General features: G+C 41.3%; 1 protein-coding gene across 4 annotated transcripts; it reads right to left on the reverse strand.

The window, feature by feature from the left end:
- Positions 1-2,235: 2,235 nt before the first annotated feature.
- On the reverse strand, positions 2,236-16,831 carry asb6 (ankyrin repeat and SOCS box containing 6). 4 transcript variants are annotated; one of them, XM_035997797.1, is made up of 8 exons: positions 16,749-16,831; positions 16,224-16,376; positions 12,774-12,955; positions 11,325-11,431; positions 11,110-11,218; positions 10,929-11,015; positions 8,326-9,047; positions 2,236-2,257 (listed from the first exon to the last, which is right to left on the reverse strand). In XM_035997797.1, exons 2-7 carry the CDS (start codon positions 16,331-16,333, stop codon positions 8,326-8,328), a joined length of 1,317 nt encoding a protein of 438 aa, XP_035853690.1. In that variant the 5' UTR covers positions 16,334-16,376; positions 16,749-16,831; the 3' UTR covers positions 2,236-2,257. The 4 variants fall into 4 exon arrangements, with proteins under 4 accessions (XP_035853690.1, XP_035853688.1, XP_031156559.2 ...); XM_035997795.1 differs by lacking the exon at positions 2,236-2,257 and adding an exon at positions 16,419-16,422 and having other exon boundaries at positions 7,783-9,047; positions 16,749-16,809; XM_031300699.2 differs by lacking the exon at positions 2,236-2,257 and having other exon boundaries at positions 7,783-9,047.
- Positions 16,832-21,646: the final 4,815 nt, after the last annotated feature.

Here is a 21,646-nt window from a genome sequence, read left to right on the forward strand (position 1 = left end):
TCCGGCTTCTGAACTGGTTGCAGTTCCACTCTGGTTCCATATAGGGGGCGCTCACAGGCCAGTGCAGAATGAATGGTGGTCTATGGAGCTATACCCTTCAAAATCCACTTTTCTCAGGATATAATTTTTTGTCTAGTAATTTGAATGATGCATTCGAAAGGGATAGGCTAAGAAAATACACACTGCTGGGTGTTTTTTAAGTGGCTTTTTTGTTCTTAAAAGTCTTTTAAAATGTCAATGACGTCATACACATCGTACGGCCAGAGATACTGCTTTACGGCAAGCTCTGAGTCGCTTCCTTTTTTCTCTCGAGGCATCGACAACACAGCTGACAGGTTAGGCTCTCCCTGTCAATACATGTGCTAGAAAGAGGTTTGCTAATGTTTTAAAGACCATGCCGAAATATTCACTCTGACATTCTGGTTCCGCTTCGGATGCCGTTAAGCGGGATCTCCGATCGTGTGGTCCTTCACTGACCAATCAGCATTCATTAGCAGAATGCTAGCGTGTTATGGGCAACAACGACTCAACCTGTAAGAAATCGAAACGAAATAAGTACTCGTTCATTCAACTTTCGACCTATAATCCATGTTGAACTTGCAAAAACTACAATCAAATCTGAGATTTGTCAACGGCAATCAGGCGAAAGAGACATATTTAGCCGTCTAGCTCCATAGAGTCCCATTCATTTCGCACTGGACCGTGATCACCCCCAGTGGAACTCTGGTGGAACTGCAACCAAATTCAGTACAATGGGGCTAAATAGGGAGTGAAATGGCTCTCCGTAGACCGGCTCTGAGACTGTCCTCCCTGAAAAACTCTCCCATACGTCATTTGTTAAAGCAGCAATTAAGACTCATATGTACGCTTATAAAGGCGGCGCCCTCTAGTGGCTATAGTTAAGTAATGTGACAATGTATAAGAGCGCCAAGTTCCACAAACAAACAGAACTTGTACCCAGAAGAAGGATTTCGGGTCCCATTTGAAAATAAAAGTAAACAGCAAGTTTTTTTGTTTTTTTTTACTTTACGGAACAAACGGAGCTACGTCACGTTCAGCATCACAAGCGTAACCGGAAGTGAAGTAACATCTGATTTGAACCCAAACAACAATATTTTACTAAACTTAACCAAGTAGATTTTGTGCCTAAACATAATCAAACTGCGACCATTTCACAATGTTAACGACGTATCGTTTTAATACGTGATCGTATTAGATGGTAGGAATAAATGACCTATATAGTGGTATAGTTTGAAGGACTTGTTGATTCTGTGTGGCTGTAATTTGGTGCTTTTTAGCTAAACGCTAATGTCAGCATGCTCAAATGCTCATAATGACAATGCTAACATGCCTATGTTTTGCAAGTATAATGGTAAAATCTTCACCAGCTAGATCTGTCCAAAGGTGACCAAATGCGCCTACCAGCACTTCTAAAGTTCACTAATTAACACGTTTTATCTTGTCATCTGCACAGAAACAAAACAAGCATATTTTTTTTTAACCTTTATTTATATAGTGGGGAGAGCAATGCTCTCTTCTTTTCAGGAAGGCCTGGATCATATTATTTCTCTAAATGTTGAACTTTTCCTTTAAGCATTCGATACTTTCCTGACATACTCTATTGTATATCCTCCATTTCTTTCCTGTAATATCATCCATAGGTTTTACTTAACATGCACTATTGTTACCTTGTAGTCCTGGCTATATGTGACATGCCATACTGATCAATCGCCCCTGTTCTCTGTGGGGTAACACAGTGTTCCCCTGTGCATCTGACAGCCACCCCTAGCCCATTTACTGTCAAATGGGCTCCGCTCTCTTTGCCTGAGCTCAGATGCAGATTTATGCCAGAGCAATGCCGGTTCTTGCATATTAGATGAAAGCCTTGTTTGCATATACCCGCTCTCTCTCTCCCCCCCTCCTCTCATCCCCCCCTCTTTCTCTCCCTTCCTTTTTTCCGAGGCGTCACTTTAATATGTATGCAAATGGGCTGCGCTCCACGGGCAGATATGTGTGGAGCCCTGTCCTGCAGTCAGGAGGTGTAGGAGAGATTGTGTTTGTATTTATGAGGCATGGGCCCTGCCGCTCTTGGGAGAGAAAACGCTGCGAGTAGTGTGGTGGAGGCTCTGCAGTGCAGGCAGAATGCAGATATGCCAATAACAGAGGTCATGGTTGTCACTAATGATAAGAGGAGACAATTAGACAATTGCAAAGCTGTAATGTAACCCCCCCTTACACCCTCTTATACACACACACACAAACAAACAAACAAACAAACAAACAAACAAACAAACACACTAGCCTCTCACATCCCTGTTCTGGCATGAAGCAAGCTAACAGACTGAGGAGGAGACACTTCTTCTGGAATGTTCTTTATCTTTTCGTTCTTTACGTTGCAGCAGCTCTTCTCCACAGCTCTGCTCGACCTGGTGGGGAGTCCATCGTGATCGGTGTGGGTAAAAGACCAATCTATCGATCCCGTGCATCCCTCACGGGGGTGAGGATCACTGTCAGGGGCTGAGGCAGAAGAGACAAGTTCAGGTCACCTATGAGAGAAGCACCCTTAACCCATTTCATCAGGCTGATGCTTCCCAGACAGGCCTCAAAAGCCTGTGATCAATAATGTCTCGGTAGCGGTAGAAACTGAAATAAATCAACAACGGAACGGCTCCTGGTTCTGTGGATCGCATCATCTCTATCTTAGCATGCGTTAGTAACATTTACTGCTACATGTATGTATGACAAAATCACAGGAACAATCTATTTTTACATAAAAGGAATTCTTTTCAGTGTGTGTTGTAAAATTATAGAAAGAAAAACTCAATGGAAATCACAATGAATGTCTGGTATTATGTTCAAGACAAAATAATATCTTGGCTTGGTGCCAATCAGTGATCTACCAAGGCAACACACACACACACACACACACACACACACACACACACACACACACACACACACACACACACACACAGAACTGTGTGCAAATCAAATGTCTGTTTCCTCTCCCTCTCTCTCTCTCTCTCTCTCTCTCTCTTACACACACACACACACACACACATCCCCTTCCACCATCATGAATAAACCATACTGTGTCTATGAGTCATGTACCACCCCCACATCTCTCTCTAACCCACTCCCCCTTATTTGCCACTGCTAGAGTAAAAACGCTAATTAGCGTGATGGCTAGCTCCAGCTCCTGTCAGCGGCATGTGGGGGCCTCTCAACCAGCCAGGCTCCACTGGTCTCTGGTTTTAGCAGCTCTCTCCCCAGCCGCCATCTCTGGAGAACCGGGGCCCCTCATTCATATTCAGCCCTAGTCGCAGGCACCTGGAAGCAGCTAGCACCACCTCCACACAACCCCCATATAGTGTCTATCACCAGCCCCCCAGTCCAGCCCACCTCCTGTCAATGCTGGACCCCCCCCCCCCACACACACACACACACACACACACACAAACACAATTATTCCATTTTCTCAAACTACAATCCAATTGGAACACAAGGCCAAACTTGAAAAACTCCATTTAGGAGATGTGGGAGCTCGAAACTCCATCTAGGAGATGACACAACCCAACTGATGGGTTGAATCACCCAACGGTGGTAAGAGGGAGAGGGAGAGGGAGAGGGAGAGGGAGAGGGAGAGGGGCTGCGAGCCTTGGTGGACTAGCTGGGTAACCATGACAACGCAGCCGGGAGAGCAAGAAACAGGAACATACAGAATCTGTTTCTGCTGAGACTTGCACATGTGGCACAGCACTGCTTTTCCTCTGTGTGTGTGTGTGTGTGTGTGTGTGTGCGTGTGTGTGCGTGTGTGTGCGTGTGTGTGTGTGTGTGTGTGTGTAGGCCCTTATGAAACATACATGCCTGCTACCTCTCCAACCAAACTCACTCGCCTCTCCTAGTCACTGACTGAGTCACAACCCAGAAGATATTATGGTGAAACTGAAGCACACAACCCAGTGTTTAGTGGCAGGCTTTCTTCTCTTTCCACCCCCCAACTACTGAATAAGGTGAGGTAGAGGTTGTATGTGGTACAAAGAGAAAAAGATAAAACACAAAGGCAAGAAAGAGAATTTTTTTCCGTCTACAGCCGCTGGTTTTTGCCTATTTTCCTTCCCTGTGCCTCTCTCCGCCGCTCCCCGTCTGCCTGTCTTTTCTCTTTCCTCTTGCTCCCTCTGTCTACAGGCTCAGTCTAACCTCCCCCTCCCCTTTCCTCAAGGGAATAAAGGTCGTAACGCAAATGATTACTCAAACCCGAGTTGCCATAGAAACGCAGTCATGTGACTAGAGCAGGCATGCATAGACCACAACAAAGAGGTGGATCAGGAACCAGCGCTGGAAAGAGCTGTAGCTCGCCTTACTGGTGCCTCAGTGCATTTCACTCAAATTCAAGCTTTTAAAAATAGGCGAGCAGCATGAAACGCAGGGGGAGTAAAGCAGAGAAAACGACATTCTAAAGAGCCAGGACGAGAGGCTGTAATGAATCTAGGCTGTAACACTGCAGTGAGCCATATATTCTACCATTCACTAGCATACCAAGGGTGTGTCCTATTCATCATGTCCTTCTTGAGGCAGAGCTCAGGCGCCAGTTGTCTGGAATTTCTGTGAAATGGCGTCAGTTGTAGAAATGTAGAGGGTGGTGGATTTGTGTGCTGCTAAAATAGGAGTCGGAGTAAGGAACCGTAACTTTTCGGTGTGCTACACTTTCAAATGATTTCCCCCTCAAAGAGCAAGAACAGCTTTGTGTTAGTACTAGTGTGTAGCAGTATTTGATAACTTTAGCAGATTTGGAGCAGTTTTCTTTCCAAAGACATCTTAAAAACGACGACACCTAAGATTAACAAAAGATACCGGCATGTAGTAAAACACATTCTAAAAGATATGTATAAAAAAAGTTGATATAAAGTAGGTTAATTGTGGAAAAGACAAGTTCTCACCATTTTTGCAAAAAGCAAACATACACAAACCATTCAATAGCCCCTTATAGCGTTAAGCTAAATGAGTACTATAAAGGCTGGTGAGCTCAACAGTCAGTATGTGTCAGTCTAAAGGAGGAACCAACACCTGGAGCAGAATGAGAAGGTGGCCTGCCCCAACAGGATTCAGTTATCCTGCATCCAATCCACCCCCACTGAGATTAGTCCTATGCCCTGAGTAAACCCGGCGACCTTCGTCCATCTCTAAGAGACCAACCGACATCCCCCACAACGCACGCACGCATACACGCACACGCGCACACGCACACATCCCCACAAAGCTCCACATTTACCAGTGCCTGAACCAAACAACACTATTCTTATAGGAGATAAAGTATGCTGTTTGGAAGCCAGCATAACGGCAAACTAAGATGATATCCAGTGTGTTTGCTTTTATTGGTCTTAGCATTAACAGCCATTTACTTTAGTGAGTTCCATCAACGCTAGCAGAGCAATAGCACGGGGTGCATTTTTTTCTGATGAAGTCACCACATCTGCGGTTATGAACACTGTGTGTTTCAATGTCTATGCTCTCTTTTGCTCTTTCTTTTTCTCTCTCCCACACACACACACACACACACACACACACACACACAAACACATCTGAATCCACGCTTGCCTTCACACCAGCAAACACATACAGCGCGTAGATGTATGGGCAAACACACAAACACACAATCTAAAGGGGTGCGAGTGTGACCCCCTCGCTGACTGCTGGCTATTTCCCTCCAAAGTACCACCTCAACTCCCATGAGGTTTCAGAGAGCAGCTGAGTGTTCAGTGGTGTCTGCAATCATCCCGTGTCTAGACAATGTCTACTGGAAGACAAGGAGATGCACATTCTGAAAAGGCCTATAGACCACTATGTCTTTCAGCTGGTGACGTGGTGGTTAATGAAAAGGTTAGGGCCAGACTAGGAACTAAGCCAACAAGCACCAACGTGAACAACAAAAACAGCACTATTTCAATAATTCCAGTGAATTTCAAAGCAGTTATTGTCCATAATGCATGTAATGAAAATGTTTACTCTCCAGGTTGTATGGTCATGGCTGCATTGCAGTAGTTCACATGTATCTCTCTAAAGAGCCAAGTACCTCTTGCTTTTATGAATTGAATTGTCCTTTTACTGCATTTTTACTTTTCTAAAGCTTTCACCGTCTGTACTGCTGAAGATGATGATGGTTCAGGGACTGGTTAAGACCAAGAATTAGGAATGAAAGATAACAAGTACTTGGTTGATGGAAAATAGATTATTTAAATGAATGATAACTTATTGAGAGAAAAGAATTTCAAATAAAGAGGGAAACATACCACACGTTATATAAGGGTTTCATGAAGATCAATTTCGGAATTATTGTGTATACTTCAATGATTATAAAACATTTAAGTGTTATTTTGTCAACTTAAGCCTTGAGCTATTTGCTGCCCTTCAAACCCCATTCAAATCTTAGTTTGTATATATCAAACTTTCTCATAGATATCAGGTTATGTTATTGGCATCTTATTTTGGAATGACCTCTGCATGACAAGATGATTTGAAGCAAATAAAAGAACTACAACACCAGCAGAAACACTAGCAGAAGCTCGAAGCCATGGCTGAAAGATACAATGGGTTGCAGTGAAAGAAAAGGCATTGAGAGAATGAGCAGGTGTGGTGGGAAAGACCCATGGGCTTCAGGGAGAGAATAGATCAATAACTAATTTCAGTACCGAGCTTCACTCGCACTGTTTTCCAATAAATGCTGCCTTAGCCCTCCCCCCCCACTAGCTCTATTCTATCACCTTCTACAAGCAGGGATTGGACTCTATGGAAGAAGGCTGGTTTCTTGCCAGCGTTGTGATTGTTGGTTGGGTGGATTATGCTCCTACAGCTAGCGTATTGTATAAATGTAATCCAACATTGCCATTTCAATTTCCATGTGTCCTCCATGAGTGCTCCCACAACCACTCCACATATACCATGTCTGTAACTTTTTTTCTTTTTCTTCACAGCCTCCTGCAACCCCCTCCCTCCCTCTCTCTCTCTCTCTCTCTGATTCGACCAGGGCCAGTGTGGAGGTTTTGTCAAAAGATTCAGACAGACAGGAGAGTGAAGCATGTGTCATGCAGGGCTGCTGCTGCTGCTGCTGAGGCTCTTCTCCTCAGAGGCTGTGACCTAGATAACCAAGAGGAGCTGGAGCGCTCGCAAGCCTTGGAGCCACTCCAGCTCCAGCAATGTCAGGAAGGGGTTAGTTGTGTAACACAATGTCCTATTTAGTTTGCACGTCATACACACACATGGACCCAAACACATATGTACACCATGGTGTTCCTGTACCACCGTAGTATGTTTCTTTTAGGCACCGTTTGTTTATTACCAGAGACTGGATGTGCAGGGTTTTGTACATGTGACTGAGCAACGAAAAAAAAAGGAGGAAATGGGCCCAAAATTCATTTGAATTTAAACATTAGCATTGAGAATGCTTGGTAAAACTTTTCACGCCAGCAGCCACTGCAGCTACATTATGTCACAGTAAAACCATGTCAAAACATCTACACGCTATCTGTCGTGTTGTAGCATTATATTCCTGCTTCTTTATTTGAGCATTCACTCAACTGATGTTTGGGGTATGAACACAACCATGAGGCACATACTGTATATAGACACAATTATTCCACGATAAACAGATAGCCAGTGTGTTTGAGAGTCGCATTCAGCGCTGCACTGCCATTAATTGGTCAGTTACAAGCTGTAACATGTTGACAAACTAAACAAAATAATGTCAAACTGATATTTCTGAATAGAAAAGGCTATAAGGACACCCTAGGTGGAGACACATGACATCTTTTATTGGTCCACATTCATGTTCAGCGAGAAGATGCACAGTTTCTACAATACACCACCATCATGTTGAGGAGATGAAATATAGATGGAGCCTACTGCGCTGGAACAACTTTAATAGGCTGCACTGTGAATAACTAAATCTTTGACCCTGACATCTGAGCTGCTTTTGAGCTGCAGGAGCCACATTGCCATCTGGTGGATTTTATGTTGTATTGCAGCTTCCTTTACACATTGATATGGCACACAACTGTACAGCAGTTTAATCATAACAGTAAAAACTTAGTTACAACTCAGGCTAATTTGTACAGCCAAAACTTTATCTTAAAAAGTAAACATTCACACATTTGTCTTTAAATTTGGCACAGACAGCAACAATAAGAATTAAACAATGCCACAATGGCTCGTTTTAGGTTCATTTTTGTACAACTGCTCAGACATTTTATACAAATTATTACAGGCCTGTTCAGTCTTTTATTTAGATTTAGAAAGCACAAGAACTAGACTTAGTCTGGCTTATATATGTCAGCGCTGGTTATGTTGGGGCTTGAAGCAGTCCCAGCCAGGCTTAGGAGTATACGTGTGCTCAGGAAGAATAAAGTCTTTCAGTCTGTCTGGTAATGGCAAGGCTTTGACTTTGTCTTCCAGGGGCCAAGGCTGTAAGTGGTTCCTTATGAATGCCCTACAAAGGCATCGCAGAGCAGGAGGGTTCCCTTCGTGCTCTACTACGCGGTCGTGTAGGTCTACCAGAGCCTGAGCATAAGGGTGAGGGTCCCGACCGGGCACGGGGAGCTCCAGCCTGAGAGGCAGATGTGGTGCGGGGTCGTCTACCCTCGCTAAGTCAAGCAACACCTCAGCCTGCTCCAGCAGGTCCGAGGCGTGACTTTGATCAGAGCACTGCTGCAGGGCTGTTTGCAGCCGCTGGAAAAGGAGGCTGTAAAATGACCAACAGGAGTCGCCGTGGTAGGAGCAAACCAAAGACGCTCCGCTCTGGATTAGGAGCACAGCCAGAGGGAAGAGCAGGTCAAAATGCTCCAGGCTCGTCTGTGTCAGGGAGGGCTCGCCATCCTCATTCAGACAGCAGCTGGGGTCCACACCGTGAGCCAACAGTAGCTGCGTGGCTTTCAAGCAGAAGTTACCGATCTCAGCAGCGTCCTCCGTAGTTGCCTCCAGAGCCTCCTTAACCAGAAACACCAACGAGGACTCGACTGTTTCACCGTCTACAGTAGCAGCATTAACGTCAGCACCTGTAGTGAAGAAAGCATCACTCTTGGTTTTTGATCAAATCTGAAACTGTTAACTACTGTTACACGTGCCTTACGCCGTGCTTCCACTGTATGGTGCGGCTCTACTCAACTCGACTCACACTTCTTGGTACCAGTACTTTTCTCTTTTCGTGATCCACGGATAGTACCCCCTCAGTGTAGGCGGGATTCTCAGCTATTCGCCATAACGACACCGCGTAAAACTGCCATGACATCATCTTCAACGTGACACTCGCCGACTACTTTCAGGGGCAACCAAACAGAGAAACGCCTGCCCTTCGTCAATTGCTCGGCGTAGTTTTGCCGGCTGCCATTCTTTAAAATGTAGGGATGAGAGATTAACAAAAATGCAGTCGCTATTCGCAGTAGATTTAAAAATCACAGGTTTTGTGCAGGATGTCCCGCGTCACGCTAGTCACGGTTCTCTCTGACCAATCAGTGGTCTGCAATGTTTTAGTCTATATCCTTGACGTTCCACTTCCGGGATTGCTCTGGTGCCGCAGGAAATTCCGCCGGATGCATGTATGCCCGTTTCCTTCAGCTTTCTTTGTGTTGGAATTTTAAACACCGGTGGATTTATTTATGAGGACTATGGTTGACTGCTCCTCAGATCTCTGCAGGGTAAATTGAGACAGCTAGGTAGACTATATGTTCAATCTGAGATTTCTCTCTATTCACGACTATTTTACAGCGGCTCCGTGCGGAGCGTAGCGCTGTCCATGACGATTGTTATTGGTTTAAAGAAATGCCAATAAACCAGAGCACGTTTTTCTCCCATCCCGGAATGCTATGTGGAGTAACCAGACGATCCTCCGCTCCGCAGCGTGTGGATGGTCTGGCAAAGCGAGACTAGGCAATGTTTTAACTCCACCTGCTAGTAGCAGCTCTGCTCGCTTGGAACCTTTACTACAGTGATACCACAAAGTCCCAGGTACTATCCACAACTTTTGCTAATGGAAAACCCAAAAAAAAGAGTGAGTCGGGTAGAATCAAGTCAAGACGTACCATGCAGTGGAAAAGTGGCATTGTAATAATGAGACAATTTGTCAATAGACAAGATCAATCGACTCGTTCGACAACTGAGTAATTGTAGGTTTTGTACTTTATGAAACTAACAAAACTGAGCATTTACTGGTGGTTACAGCTTCAAAATGAGCCCTAGTATGACTCAAGCTCTAAAAACTCTAGAACCTACATGTCCCATAATGCAACTCGATAGCATCTTTCATTACACCTCTTTAACTGCTAAATGCCCACTTCTTTAAACCCCACAACCCTGGTTAGTAATGCAGGCTGTTATAAATTTAAAGTCTAAGTCAAGCCGAGATACCCCTGATGACATCACTATGACCTCATCAGGGATTTTTTTTCAAACTTGACAAAGCTCATACAGAGCCACAGACGTAAACCAGATGTCACAGGTTAATTAGTACTCTAATTCAACTACACGTTATGTGATCATGTCCTGTCAACCATCAGGAGGCAGGAAGCTAGTATCCCAATCTGTCTCTGATTGTTCCATACTCATTACTGATCTTCTTAAATTAGCATACCCATGAAATGTTTTAAAACATTCTTACTTCAAATAAAAAAAATATTTTACCTCTCTGACAGACAAGGGTACACATCACAGGATTGGTTCTGCTCCCTTTTCACATGCGTTAAAAATTGCATGTGCTTATTTTAGCCTGACAACCACTGACAGTTTACTTTGATCTCAAAATGCATACAGGTGGGCAGGTATGCATACTAACACAATTTTCTGAATGTAGTGGTTTGACTGTGATGCTGTTTGAGAGGGTATTTGAATAACCAAAAGTGGACAAGAAGGCAAAGTGAAGATGAGGGGTGTTCAGTCAGTACCTCTCTGAAGTAGAAGCTGGATGTTCTCCGTGTTGTGCACAGTGAGTCCGTCGCTGCTTGCCAAGGCATGGAGCAAAGGTGTTTTTCCTTTGGAGACGAGACCAAAGCGATCAGTTTTCAGAACGAACGGACGAGTGACAGAATTAACATTTTTGAATTAGGCTGGGGAATGTGAATTTACCACGTTTGTCCCTTGCATTCACGTCAGCACCCAGGTCCAGCAGGGTGAGCAGGCAGGGGAGCCTCTCCGACTCCTCACTGGCAAGATCCAAAGGACTGCTCTCATGGATCTTCCAAGTAACATTAGAACAACACATAGTTACATTAAATGCTAAGAAAACAGAGGGCATACCATGAGAAGAGAGGGCATGAATCCAAGTTGGACAGTTGCCTCACCCTGTCTCTCTTTTCAACGTCTGCTGCGTGCCCGACCAGCAGCCTCACCATGTTGGGCCTGTTCCTCAAAACTGCGATATGTAGAGGATTGTAGTAAGACACTGGGTCTGGAGAGTAGAAACAAATATTCATATTAAACCATTTTTTTTTTTTTTAAGTTATTTGTTTTGGCTTTTTAGGCCTTTATTTGTGTAGGACAGCATAGACTTGAAAGGGGAGAGAGAGGGGGAATGACATGCAGCAAAGGGCCGCAGGTCGGAGTCGAACCCGCTGCGAGTACTCTATATATGCGCACCCGCTCTACCAGGTGAGCTAACCAGGCGCCCGATACTACATTTTCTTTTAATGTAGTATCTTAAAATGCTATGGTGGCAAACCACATTCATATGTTTGAAGGGATATTGTTGAAGTATGTTTTCTGTATTTGCTTGTGTTTTATACATTTACCAAATGCTACAAATGGAGCATTTATATTGACAAACTGGTTAAAGTTTGCAAGTGTTTTCACAAGCTGTTGTGCGTTAGGCTCTCTCGCCTCCATTAGCTGGCAGCAATCCAGTATAAAAGCAGATAATAAGTCTTAGTTCATTCTCAGTTTTACATGTAACAGAACAGCACCCGTACCGTTTCTCAGTGGCACAGTTACCGATTGTTACTTACGGCACGTCTATATGTTACCGACAAATTGTCTTTTACGTCTACATTATAATCAGGGTCTACTGTACTATATACTATATAAACCCTTGCTTCAGCACAGTTGGTGCCTGTAAGAAAGCTGGCACAAGCTATTCTTAAACATGCAATGGATGACAAATACTTGAAAAAGAATAGAGAAGCTTGGTGTGTTGGAGAATTTGTCAGTGTTAACTTGCTGGAAAGAGACGTTCGAGAAATGTAAAAGATGAATGAAGCAGCCTCTGCCAGGATCCTCTAATTATGTCCCTGGGGAAAGACATTTTTACTGCCACCAGAGGTCCTCACAGCAGGGTCTGACTGAGCCCTGGCAGGTTTCTTCACAGCTGCAAGACATGGCACACTTTCCACTGCAATTTGCTAAAGGGTGACTTATTCTCTTAAGTGTATGTGGACGACAACTTGCCCAATTTACAATATGCAGTTACTTGCGTACTAAGTGAAAATGGCAGGTCCACTTACACTACTGGTCAAAAGTTTGGGGTCACTTAGAAATTTCCATTCCACTCCATTACAGACAGAATACCAGCTGAGATCAGTTGCATTGTTTTTTTAACCAGGGCAGCAGTTTTCAGATTACATTATGTGCTTACATAATTGCAAAAGGGTTCTCGACTGTTGCAGACAGAAGTGGCTGAAGAAACGCTTGAAATCCATGCTTTTTGGATAAAGCATAAACGTCATACCCAAATTAAAAGTGGTACAACTCCCATATTCTTTGACACTCTGGGGTGTGCCTCGCATATTAGTCCTCACCTTCAAAGTTTAGATCAGCTCCATAGCGTAGAAGGATTTCAGCGGCATACACCAGTCCCCGCTCTGCCACCTTAAACAGAGCATAGCTGATGCCTTCCACAAACACTTCTGACTGGGACTCCCGCTCCAGAAGCTCTGTAAGGGAGCCACAAAGACCAGACTCATCCTCAGGCCTTTGGACTCTGGACACAGGAGGGGGAAGTAGCACTGTTTCAGTCAAATTGTATGAAATGCCACCAGTGTTTTCTATCAAATGCATTCTGCAGCGGTTATAGAATAGATCTTTATTGTCATTGTTTCAACAACGAAACACAGTTTAGCAGCTCTCAATAGGACAGTTAAATCACAGACAACTTATGAAAATTTAAATAGTAAAATATAACAATCAAGAACAATAAACACGATGAGGTGGTACTATATACATAATGTTATCGCTAGGGATGTAACGGTATGAAAATTTAACCTCACGGTTATAGTGACCAAAATTTTCACGGTTTTTGGTATTATCGCGGTATTTTTAAAAGTGTGTTCAATATGTTCAGAAAGCACTGATAGGCCTACACAAGCTGAAATAGCTTCAAAAAGTGTAACAGTGTTTATTATATTACAAAAATATAGGCAAAAGCTTAAAGGAACAAGGGTTCAGCATGTAAACAGCTTATTTGTCAGGAACATTTCCAGTAGCACAGGTTTAAAATATACAAATCCAAACATTCAAGCTAAGACATAAAGAACGATATGTAAACAAATCAAAGAAACACCACTAATTATATACTTGTTTTCTTCATAATCTAAATTAAAATGTAAAACTGTACACATGAACACTTTAAAGTAAAATTAAATGATCACGGTTTTCGGTATTAAAACGATAATTGTTATCACGGTTACATCCCTAGTTACTGCACTTCCAGTTTTTGGGGGTTTATTGCACACAAGTCTTCATAGAGGAAGGAGGTGGAGAGAGGGGTTTGTGCTTTTGACTGCCTGGGGGAAAAAGCTGTTCTTTAGTCTGTTGGTTCTGGATCTGATTGTTATGGCACTTTATGCTTTATGCTACACACAATTGAACACTGAAACAGAACTACATTTTCCAGTTATGAATCCGAAATGAGGAAAAGTTAGTTTGTCACTAGAGCCCGACCGATAAAGGATTTTTAAGGCCGATACCGATATTTGATGACATATTCCGATATATATATATATATATATATATATATATATAAAATAATCCAGAAATGCAGAAAAAACTGATTTCCTTAACATTAGTTATTTGTAGTTATTTATGAGTCCTCACTAAAATAATATGTTATGTTAGTTAATAATAGTTTGTTTTATTGTCTCAACAGAACAGAGGAACATCAAAATATATTAAAGTTCTAATAAATAAAATGTATAAAAATACAAACTTAAGATATGAAACTTAACGTCCTTTGAACAAAAAGACAACAAAAAAAAAAAAAAAAAATCAGTGTGTTGCCAAAAGGGACGTTGTAGAGCGCCCTCTGGTGGACAAACTATGCAACGCCAACACTCAGAACATGGTTGAAGGGGGTTTCTCCGTTTTTATTACATTTTTTTAATATTCAATTATAAAGAATCATTTGTCATTATAAATGATTCTGATGAATGAATATTTAAAAAATAAAAAATAAATAAATATATATATATTTTTTTAATCGGCCATTATAAATGCAGATACCGATAGTTTGAAAAATGCCTAATATCGGCCGATAATATCGGCCGGGCTCTATTTGTCACTGTCAATTATCAAATAGAAATTACTTTAGCACTACTAAAAAGGTAGAGGTTATCCCCGCTGTTACAGCGTTACAGTTGGAGCTCCACTCTAAGCAATTAGTTCGAAACTGTTTCTTTCAGCTGAGGAATATTTCCAAATTAAGAACTTTTGTGACTAAGGGTGAGTTGGAGATGATCATTCATGCTTTCATTTCCTCTCGTTTAGATTACTGCAACAGTCTTTTTACCTGTTTGAGTAAGAAGGAGCTTTACCGTCTCCAGGCTGTTCAGAACTCGGCTGCAAGGCTTTTAACTCCCATTAACAAAAGAGCATACATCACGCCTGTTTTAGCAGCACTTCACTGTTTACCAGTCCAGTATAGAATTAAATTTAAAATCCTGGTCCTCACTTTTAGAGCCCTGCATGGTCAAGTTTCTATCCACATATCTGATTTGATTCAGCTTCACACTTCCACCTGGAGTCTGAGGTCATTAGGTCAGAGGCTATTAGTGGTTCCTCGCACTCATTTTAAAACTAGAGGGGACCGATCTCTCCAGGCAGTGGAGCCTAGGCTGTGGAATGCTTTGCCTCCCTTTCTGCATTGTGTGAATTCTGTTGACTCTTTTAAAAAGCAACTGAAGACTCTGCTCTTCAAGCAGGCTTTTAGTTAGTCAAGGGTTTCTTATGGTTGTTTGTTATGTTTTCTATTCGTATTTAATCTTCTTGTATTTTAATTTGTTGTACTGTATTACATTTTATTGTGAAGCACCTTGTGATTTTTTTATCTGTGAAATGTGCTGTATAAATAAACTTTACTTACTTACTTACAAAAATGCTTACTAAAGCAGTGTTGCTATGTAATTAAGTACAAATACTTTGTCACTGTACTTAAGTAGAATTTTCACGTAGCTGTACTTTACTTCGTTATTTATACTTCTGGAAATGTTTACTTTTACTTGACTAAATTCATATAGACTGCAAGTTAATGCACACTCCATTCCAGTTGGTGACGTAATCACTATTTGTTGCCAAGCACCAAGTGCCAAAAACCATAGGCCAACACTAAAAAAGAAGAGGAGAAAGCATAACAGCTGATAATGTCATGGAAGCATCTGCTGCAAGCTCTGCCGCCAAACAGCTGTAACAGACGATGGCCACCCCCAACGACAGTGGTAAATGGGGTGGTGATAAAGATAACGTCACAAAACTGTGGCTGTATTTGCAAGATATGTTTTCGTATGTTGGAGTGAAAGATACTTCCACAAATACGTGAAAAATGTCTGGTTGTTGATGTCAGACTTTGGATTTGAAGTTTAAAAAAAAGTGTGGAAACACTAAATAGTATGCTTCACTATAAGTGAGACACAATAAAGTTAATAATCAAGTTTTTTTTTTTTTTTTTTTTTTTTTTACATCTAATAATTAAGTAAATTTAATATAATTACTTTGGATACTTAAGTACAGTAAATATCCGATAATATAAGACTTTTACTTAAAAGTAATATGCTAACTTCTACCAGTCATTTTCTGGTAAGATACTTGTGCTTTTAAGTATTGCTTTCAAGTACTTCATAAGACTGTACTAAAGTGATGCTTTCGAGTACTTTATACAAGACTGTACTTAAGTGATACAATGGTAAAAAACATAACGTTACTGGAATTAAATTCTGCACACAACAACCTAAATAAGTAATCAAATAATACTGCGTTACCTGTCCTCGTGACTACAGTCCCCTTCCTCCAGTCCAACAACACACATGACATTATCTACCAGCGGCTGATACTCGTATACGATCCTACGAAACCCATGGAGGAAAGGCATGGCTCCTGCGCTACTCACAGTTCTGTCGTAGCTAAGTCAATACCTACACACAAAAGAACAAGAGAAAACAGGTCATATCAGGGGCTTGGCTTTAAATGTGGTTTGCAATAGAGGTGACATTTAACGCTAAACTTGCTATTGTGACGTTAGACGCTTTGCAACTCATTGAATATTAAGTTGTTATTTCTGCTCACACGACGAAATTGCCCGTTACATTTGGCTTAGCTAGCTGGCTACATTAGCTAACTTAACGTTCCGACTTAACGTTAATTGTTCTAAGAAAATTGTATAGCTAACGTTAGCTTACTTGGCGGACAATGTAAGCTAGCACTGGTGGCTAAATGTATCACTCGTTTAATTGCAAAGTTACTAATTAAAGTGGAATTACCCAGGTAAAGTTAGCTAAGAAACTCACTCGGATACACACACAAGTCGTTTCCCTTCAAAACAGGAAGCTTCCCGCACTCGTTCTCGTTCTCTTAATACATCCATAGACTCATATAGAATACATCCATGTCCCGCACGCCCACATCAGTCCGACGGTGTTTTCATTCCCCTTTAAACCCCAAGAGGGTGACGAAGGTTCCTCTTTACGCTCTGTGCTTGAACAATGGCTAACATTTCCTGCACTAACGTTGTACAGTATTTTCCGGTTTACAACCTAAAAAGAGAACGCGACTGTGGTGGTCACACAATCACTGTACTCCAAGCTTTACAAAACATATCAACCAGTGCTAATGTATTTCCTTTCTGTCTGATGCTTTAGAGAGGTCTAATCAACAACAGTCTAGTGTTCAACTTCACTTTCAGTATTATCAGTACAAGCAATTTTTTGGGGAAAAAGGGGTGAATCTCCCACAAATTGCGACAGAAAATCTGACATATGTTTATTACTTATACAAGTCTCCTTTATAACGTATTGATAAAAGATATTTTAACTAACATATCACCATGAAACTACCCCAGTTTATTACTTACAGTAAGACAATACTTTTTTGTATTACAAGTTGTCTGAACCATTATTATCAATGAGACATTGTCTAATTAAATATGTGCAAACACAAATAATGGTGTTTCAGTATTGTTCAACTTGGACCCTATTTTCACATGTATTGGTGTCTATAGGTGACTAATGTGAACCAAAATCTTTAAGGTCTTTTGAAATCTGTGGACCAGTATTGAGTGAGAACGCTGTAACCAGCAGCCACAGACCGGGCTGCAATGTAAAATGCACACCGTCAGTTTGCGTCCACTAAAAGTGTTGTTTTTGCCACTGACAGGTTCAGATTGTTATTCTAAGTGTCTGATAACATTATGGAAAGGATCCCTACAGAGATAGACCTTTTCGTTAAAGAGTCAGTCCTTCCAGAAAAATGCGGAGTCTTTTTGTGATTGTTGCGGGCAAAAATCCTTAAAAATCTTAAAAAATGCGATGGAATATGTGGGATATTTATGTAATTTTATGCGATGAAATTGCGGGAACTTGCAAAAACCATAGACTGTATATATTAGTGGACAGAGCATCCGGTTCAGCAAAATGCGGCAAATGCGGAAGTGCCTTAAACCTGCATTCTATCTGAATTCCAGCAGGGGGCGAGACGTGCGGTTGCAAAAAGGAGGTCCGTTTCTATAGAAGTCTATGGCGAAATGACCCACTTCTCACTTGATTTATTACCTCAGTAAACATTTCAATTAAGAGTTTATATTCTCAATCGCTAGTTTTAAGTCTTGTGCAACACAGAATGATGTTCATTTTTTGAATTATGGTCTCTTTGATTTTAAAATCGGCGATAAAGCAGGGGGTGTTTTAGGGCGTGGCTATGATGTGATTGACAGTTCGCGGCCTGTCAATCATGACAGAGGTTTAGCAAAGCTTATCCATGGCACGTAAACTTCACTTTGGAGGTTGACCAGTTTTCGTCTTCGTGACTGTGACAGTTGGTCGCCTAATAATGTCTTGTTCAACGTTCGGTTGTACGACAAGACACTCAAAGGAGTCGGCAGTTCAGTTTTTCCGGTAAGTAACGTTACATTTTGTTATAATACTGTTTTTCGTTAGCCAACGTTAGCATCCCAATTAATATCAGTTAGCTAGCTAGATTGCACCTTGCTAACCAAGCTAGCGGGCTAACAAAAACGTTATGCAGACCAGACCGTATAAACGGATTAAAATATATATATTTAACGTTACAGTCGTATACAGTAGGTATGCACAACGGTCTCGCCGGTGATCTGTTTTTAACCATATGTGATGTTATTGCTAATCGATGCGCATATAATGGTAATGTTAGCTTAAAGTCAAAGCCTGATATAGCTAACGTTATAGTGCAAATTCATATAAACCCTATTCGTACGGGTGTATAATCATTTTGGGACCGCTGTGTGATTTAGAAAGTACCCCCTCACATCTGAGTTTCGTGTGGGGCATTCGCACGGGACAAGCGGAGACTGCTTTTACTTGAATATACTGAAATATATGTACCCCGCCCGAGAGTTGGGCAACGTTACCCGGAGGTCACCCTCACCTCGGACAAAGCCGCGCTGGAGCGCGTCGACGGACTGGGCAGTAGGCCAGAATACCCGTTTTTGCGATAAATATAAAAAATATTCTTGAAAAGTCTTCAGTTCTGCAGCCAAATGTATTGTATAAAGCACCAGGTTCAATATTATTTTCTCAAAATTCTAAATACATTATTTCAGACCGTTAATGTACCTAACAAGCATGCTGAGTTATTAACCACTGTTGTTGATGCTGTTACACTGATGTCTTTCTTCCACTTACTGTAGTTGTGTCTGCTAATCTATTTGAAGACCTTCTGTCAGCACATTAGTCTGTTTTAAGATGAGTCACATGTTACAATCTATATTTACAAATTCTGTTTATTACTAAAATGTACATATCACTAAAAACGTGTTGCGTACAATACACATTGTCTAAGATAAATTTGACATGTAGGAGTATGTTTACTTAATACTGCATGTCCTCAACTGAAGCATACCTTTATGTACAAGCTCATATAGTAATATAATTCATTGTGATCTACCATGCCTTAACTACATGTTTGTCTTTACAAAGGTATCCACACTGAAAACTGAATGACCAGAGCCTATAGAAGGAAGACCTGGTGTATAGCGCAGCGTATTTGGTGCCATTCATCTTGTTGTGGAAAACAGATTGCATTGACCACATCCGAAGTTCTCAAATGTGTTCTGATTATAATGATGCCAGAAAATCATTTTTGGTTCAGCTTCTGCTGCTGAAAGGACAGACCAACTTTTAGCACTTTAGCAGTCATTGGTATTTAGAGGTTCAAAATGTGAGTCCTGTAATAGATGTGTCCTCTTGTGTTACTGTTAGGCCTGCTGCTCCTAGGTAGCTTCTCTGTCTCTCCTCTCTCCCTCTCTCTGTCTGTCTCTTATTGCAGGAGAGGAATCTAGAGTGTGGGAGTCTGTGTTCCAGCTGCCTCTCATCTACCACAATCAACCAACAATTTGTGATAATACTTTTGTTATAATGAACTTGCAATAACCTTATACAGATTAAACAGCACCTAGTGCATTTTCAATTACCTACTAAACACTTGACTATGTATGTCAAAATTGAGTATATGCCTATACATTAATCTGAAAGGATTTTGGTGAAGTGTTTTCATGGTGATTAAAATTGACAAGTACATAAAGACACACAAGAAAAGCACAATTTCCCTGATCCTTCTTTGTCAACATTCAAGTATGGTAACATTTGAGAAATCATTTTTTTGTTGATTAAAGCCAAAATAGACACTTTTAATCTATTACAAATTCTATCAAATTACCAATGTCTTCTTGTATGACTACAATATTGTGTATGTTCCTATAGTTGCTTCAGAAAAACAACAAATGTAGCTTTAGAAAGACCTTTATTTCACATTGAAATGGGCATTAACTTCAAAAACTACATAAACCACAAACACTGGCAATATTTTTAAGATTATGTTAGGGGTTAAATTGATGAATTAAATAATGTAGTTCACCTTTTACAATCCAGTGTAAATTCCCCACACAAACACTGCTGTGGGTCAAGGTAAAGGCAAACTTAACTGTCACGAGACATGTCTGCATAATAAAAAGAGGTAGTTGAATCACTAGTGCCACATTGTTAATTACAGTAGAAATGGCTGACATTACAAACCACAATATAAAAATATAGCTTAACATATACAGCTTAAAGCACTTGTGCAGCACTCTGTTCAGTCAAGTCCAAATGCCTGGGTAAAGAAATAAAAGCTGCCTTTACAATTACAGTGAGCATAGGGTGACAGTCTTTTGGTTGTCTGTAATGCACAGTGGAAAAAGAAAAAAAAACCTGCGAGCCTTGTCGATTTTCCCCGGATTGTTAACAGCCCTCCACCTGCATCTCTGGGTGATGACTGAGAAGATCGACTTACTTCTGAGGTATTGGGTGGGTGCACATGCCATCGTGGCTCTCCACACTCCTATTTCTGAAAGAAAGAGAGTCATCAATTTCCATTTGAGCCCCTCATAGTTAAATATATATGCACACTAGCATGTAACTGTACTTCATTAATTATCGGGGGAGAATACATATGAATCAACAACAGTCTATTGTTCTTTGGTGTAACTTTGATTTAGTTAAATGAGCTTATTTCTGCTAACGTTAGCTCTTAAAATCATGAAAAGGCTAAATGCGCCAACCATAGACTGATGGCGCAAACAGTAGCAAGACATTATTGGTGCATTATGGTTGTTACAGTTAACCAAACGTTCTAAGAAACTTGGTTATACATTTGCTAATACTTAGATTAGATAATGATAAGCATTGACAATCCCCGTTTTGCATTTCGCTGACACTACGTTTAAATTAGGTAAACTTCGATTTGCAGAAAATTAACGTTAGCATGTTTTACCAGTGGTTAGCTAACGTTACAGACAATTTACATGGTAACTTCAGATACATTTACTTTACAATGTGACTCCTCTTATATGTAATATAACTATGGGACAAAGATATATTTAAAACCTAGCAAAGCTATATCTTACCTCGAATTATGTATGCTAACTTTCAGCAGCAGTTGCATCCAGATTGCCAGTGAATGTGTAAGGTAACGAAGAGTGTAAGCAGCGTTGCCAACTCCACAGTCAGATACCGCCCAACAGTCTATGGCTCCTCCCTCACTCCTCCCTCTCGTCTAAAAACGTCACATCCGCAACCAGGATGGCTGCGCCCATAAACGCAAACTCGAGGACGGATTGCTGATCTCCACAGACCAATGGGTGACGTCACACATGCTCTGTCCATTAATATTATACAGT

The sequence above is a fragment of the Sander lucioperca genome, chromosome 2 (assembly GCF_008315115.2).
Source record: "Sander lucioperca isolate FBNREF2018 chromosome 2, SLUC_FBN_1.2, whole genome shotgun sequence".
NCBI lineage: Eukaryota > Metazoa > Chordata > Actinopteri > Perciformes > Percidae > Sander > Sander lucioperca.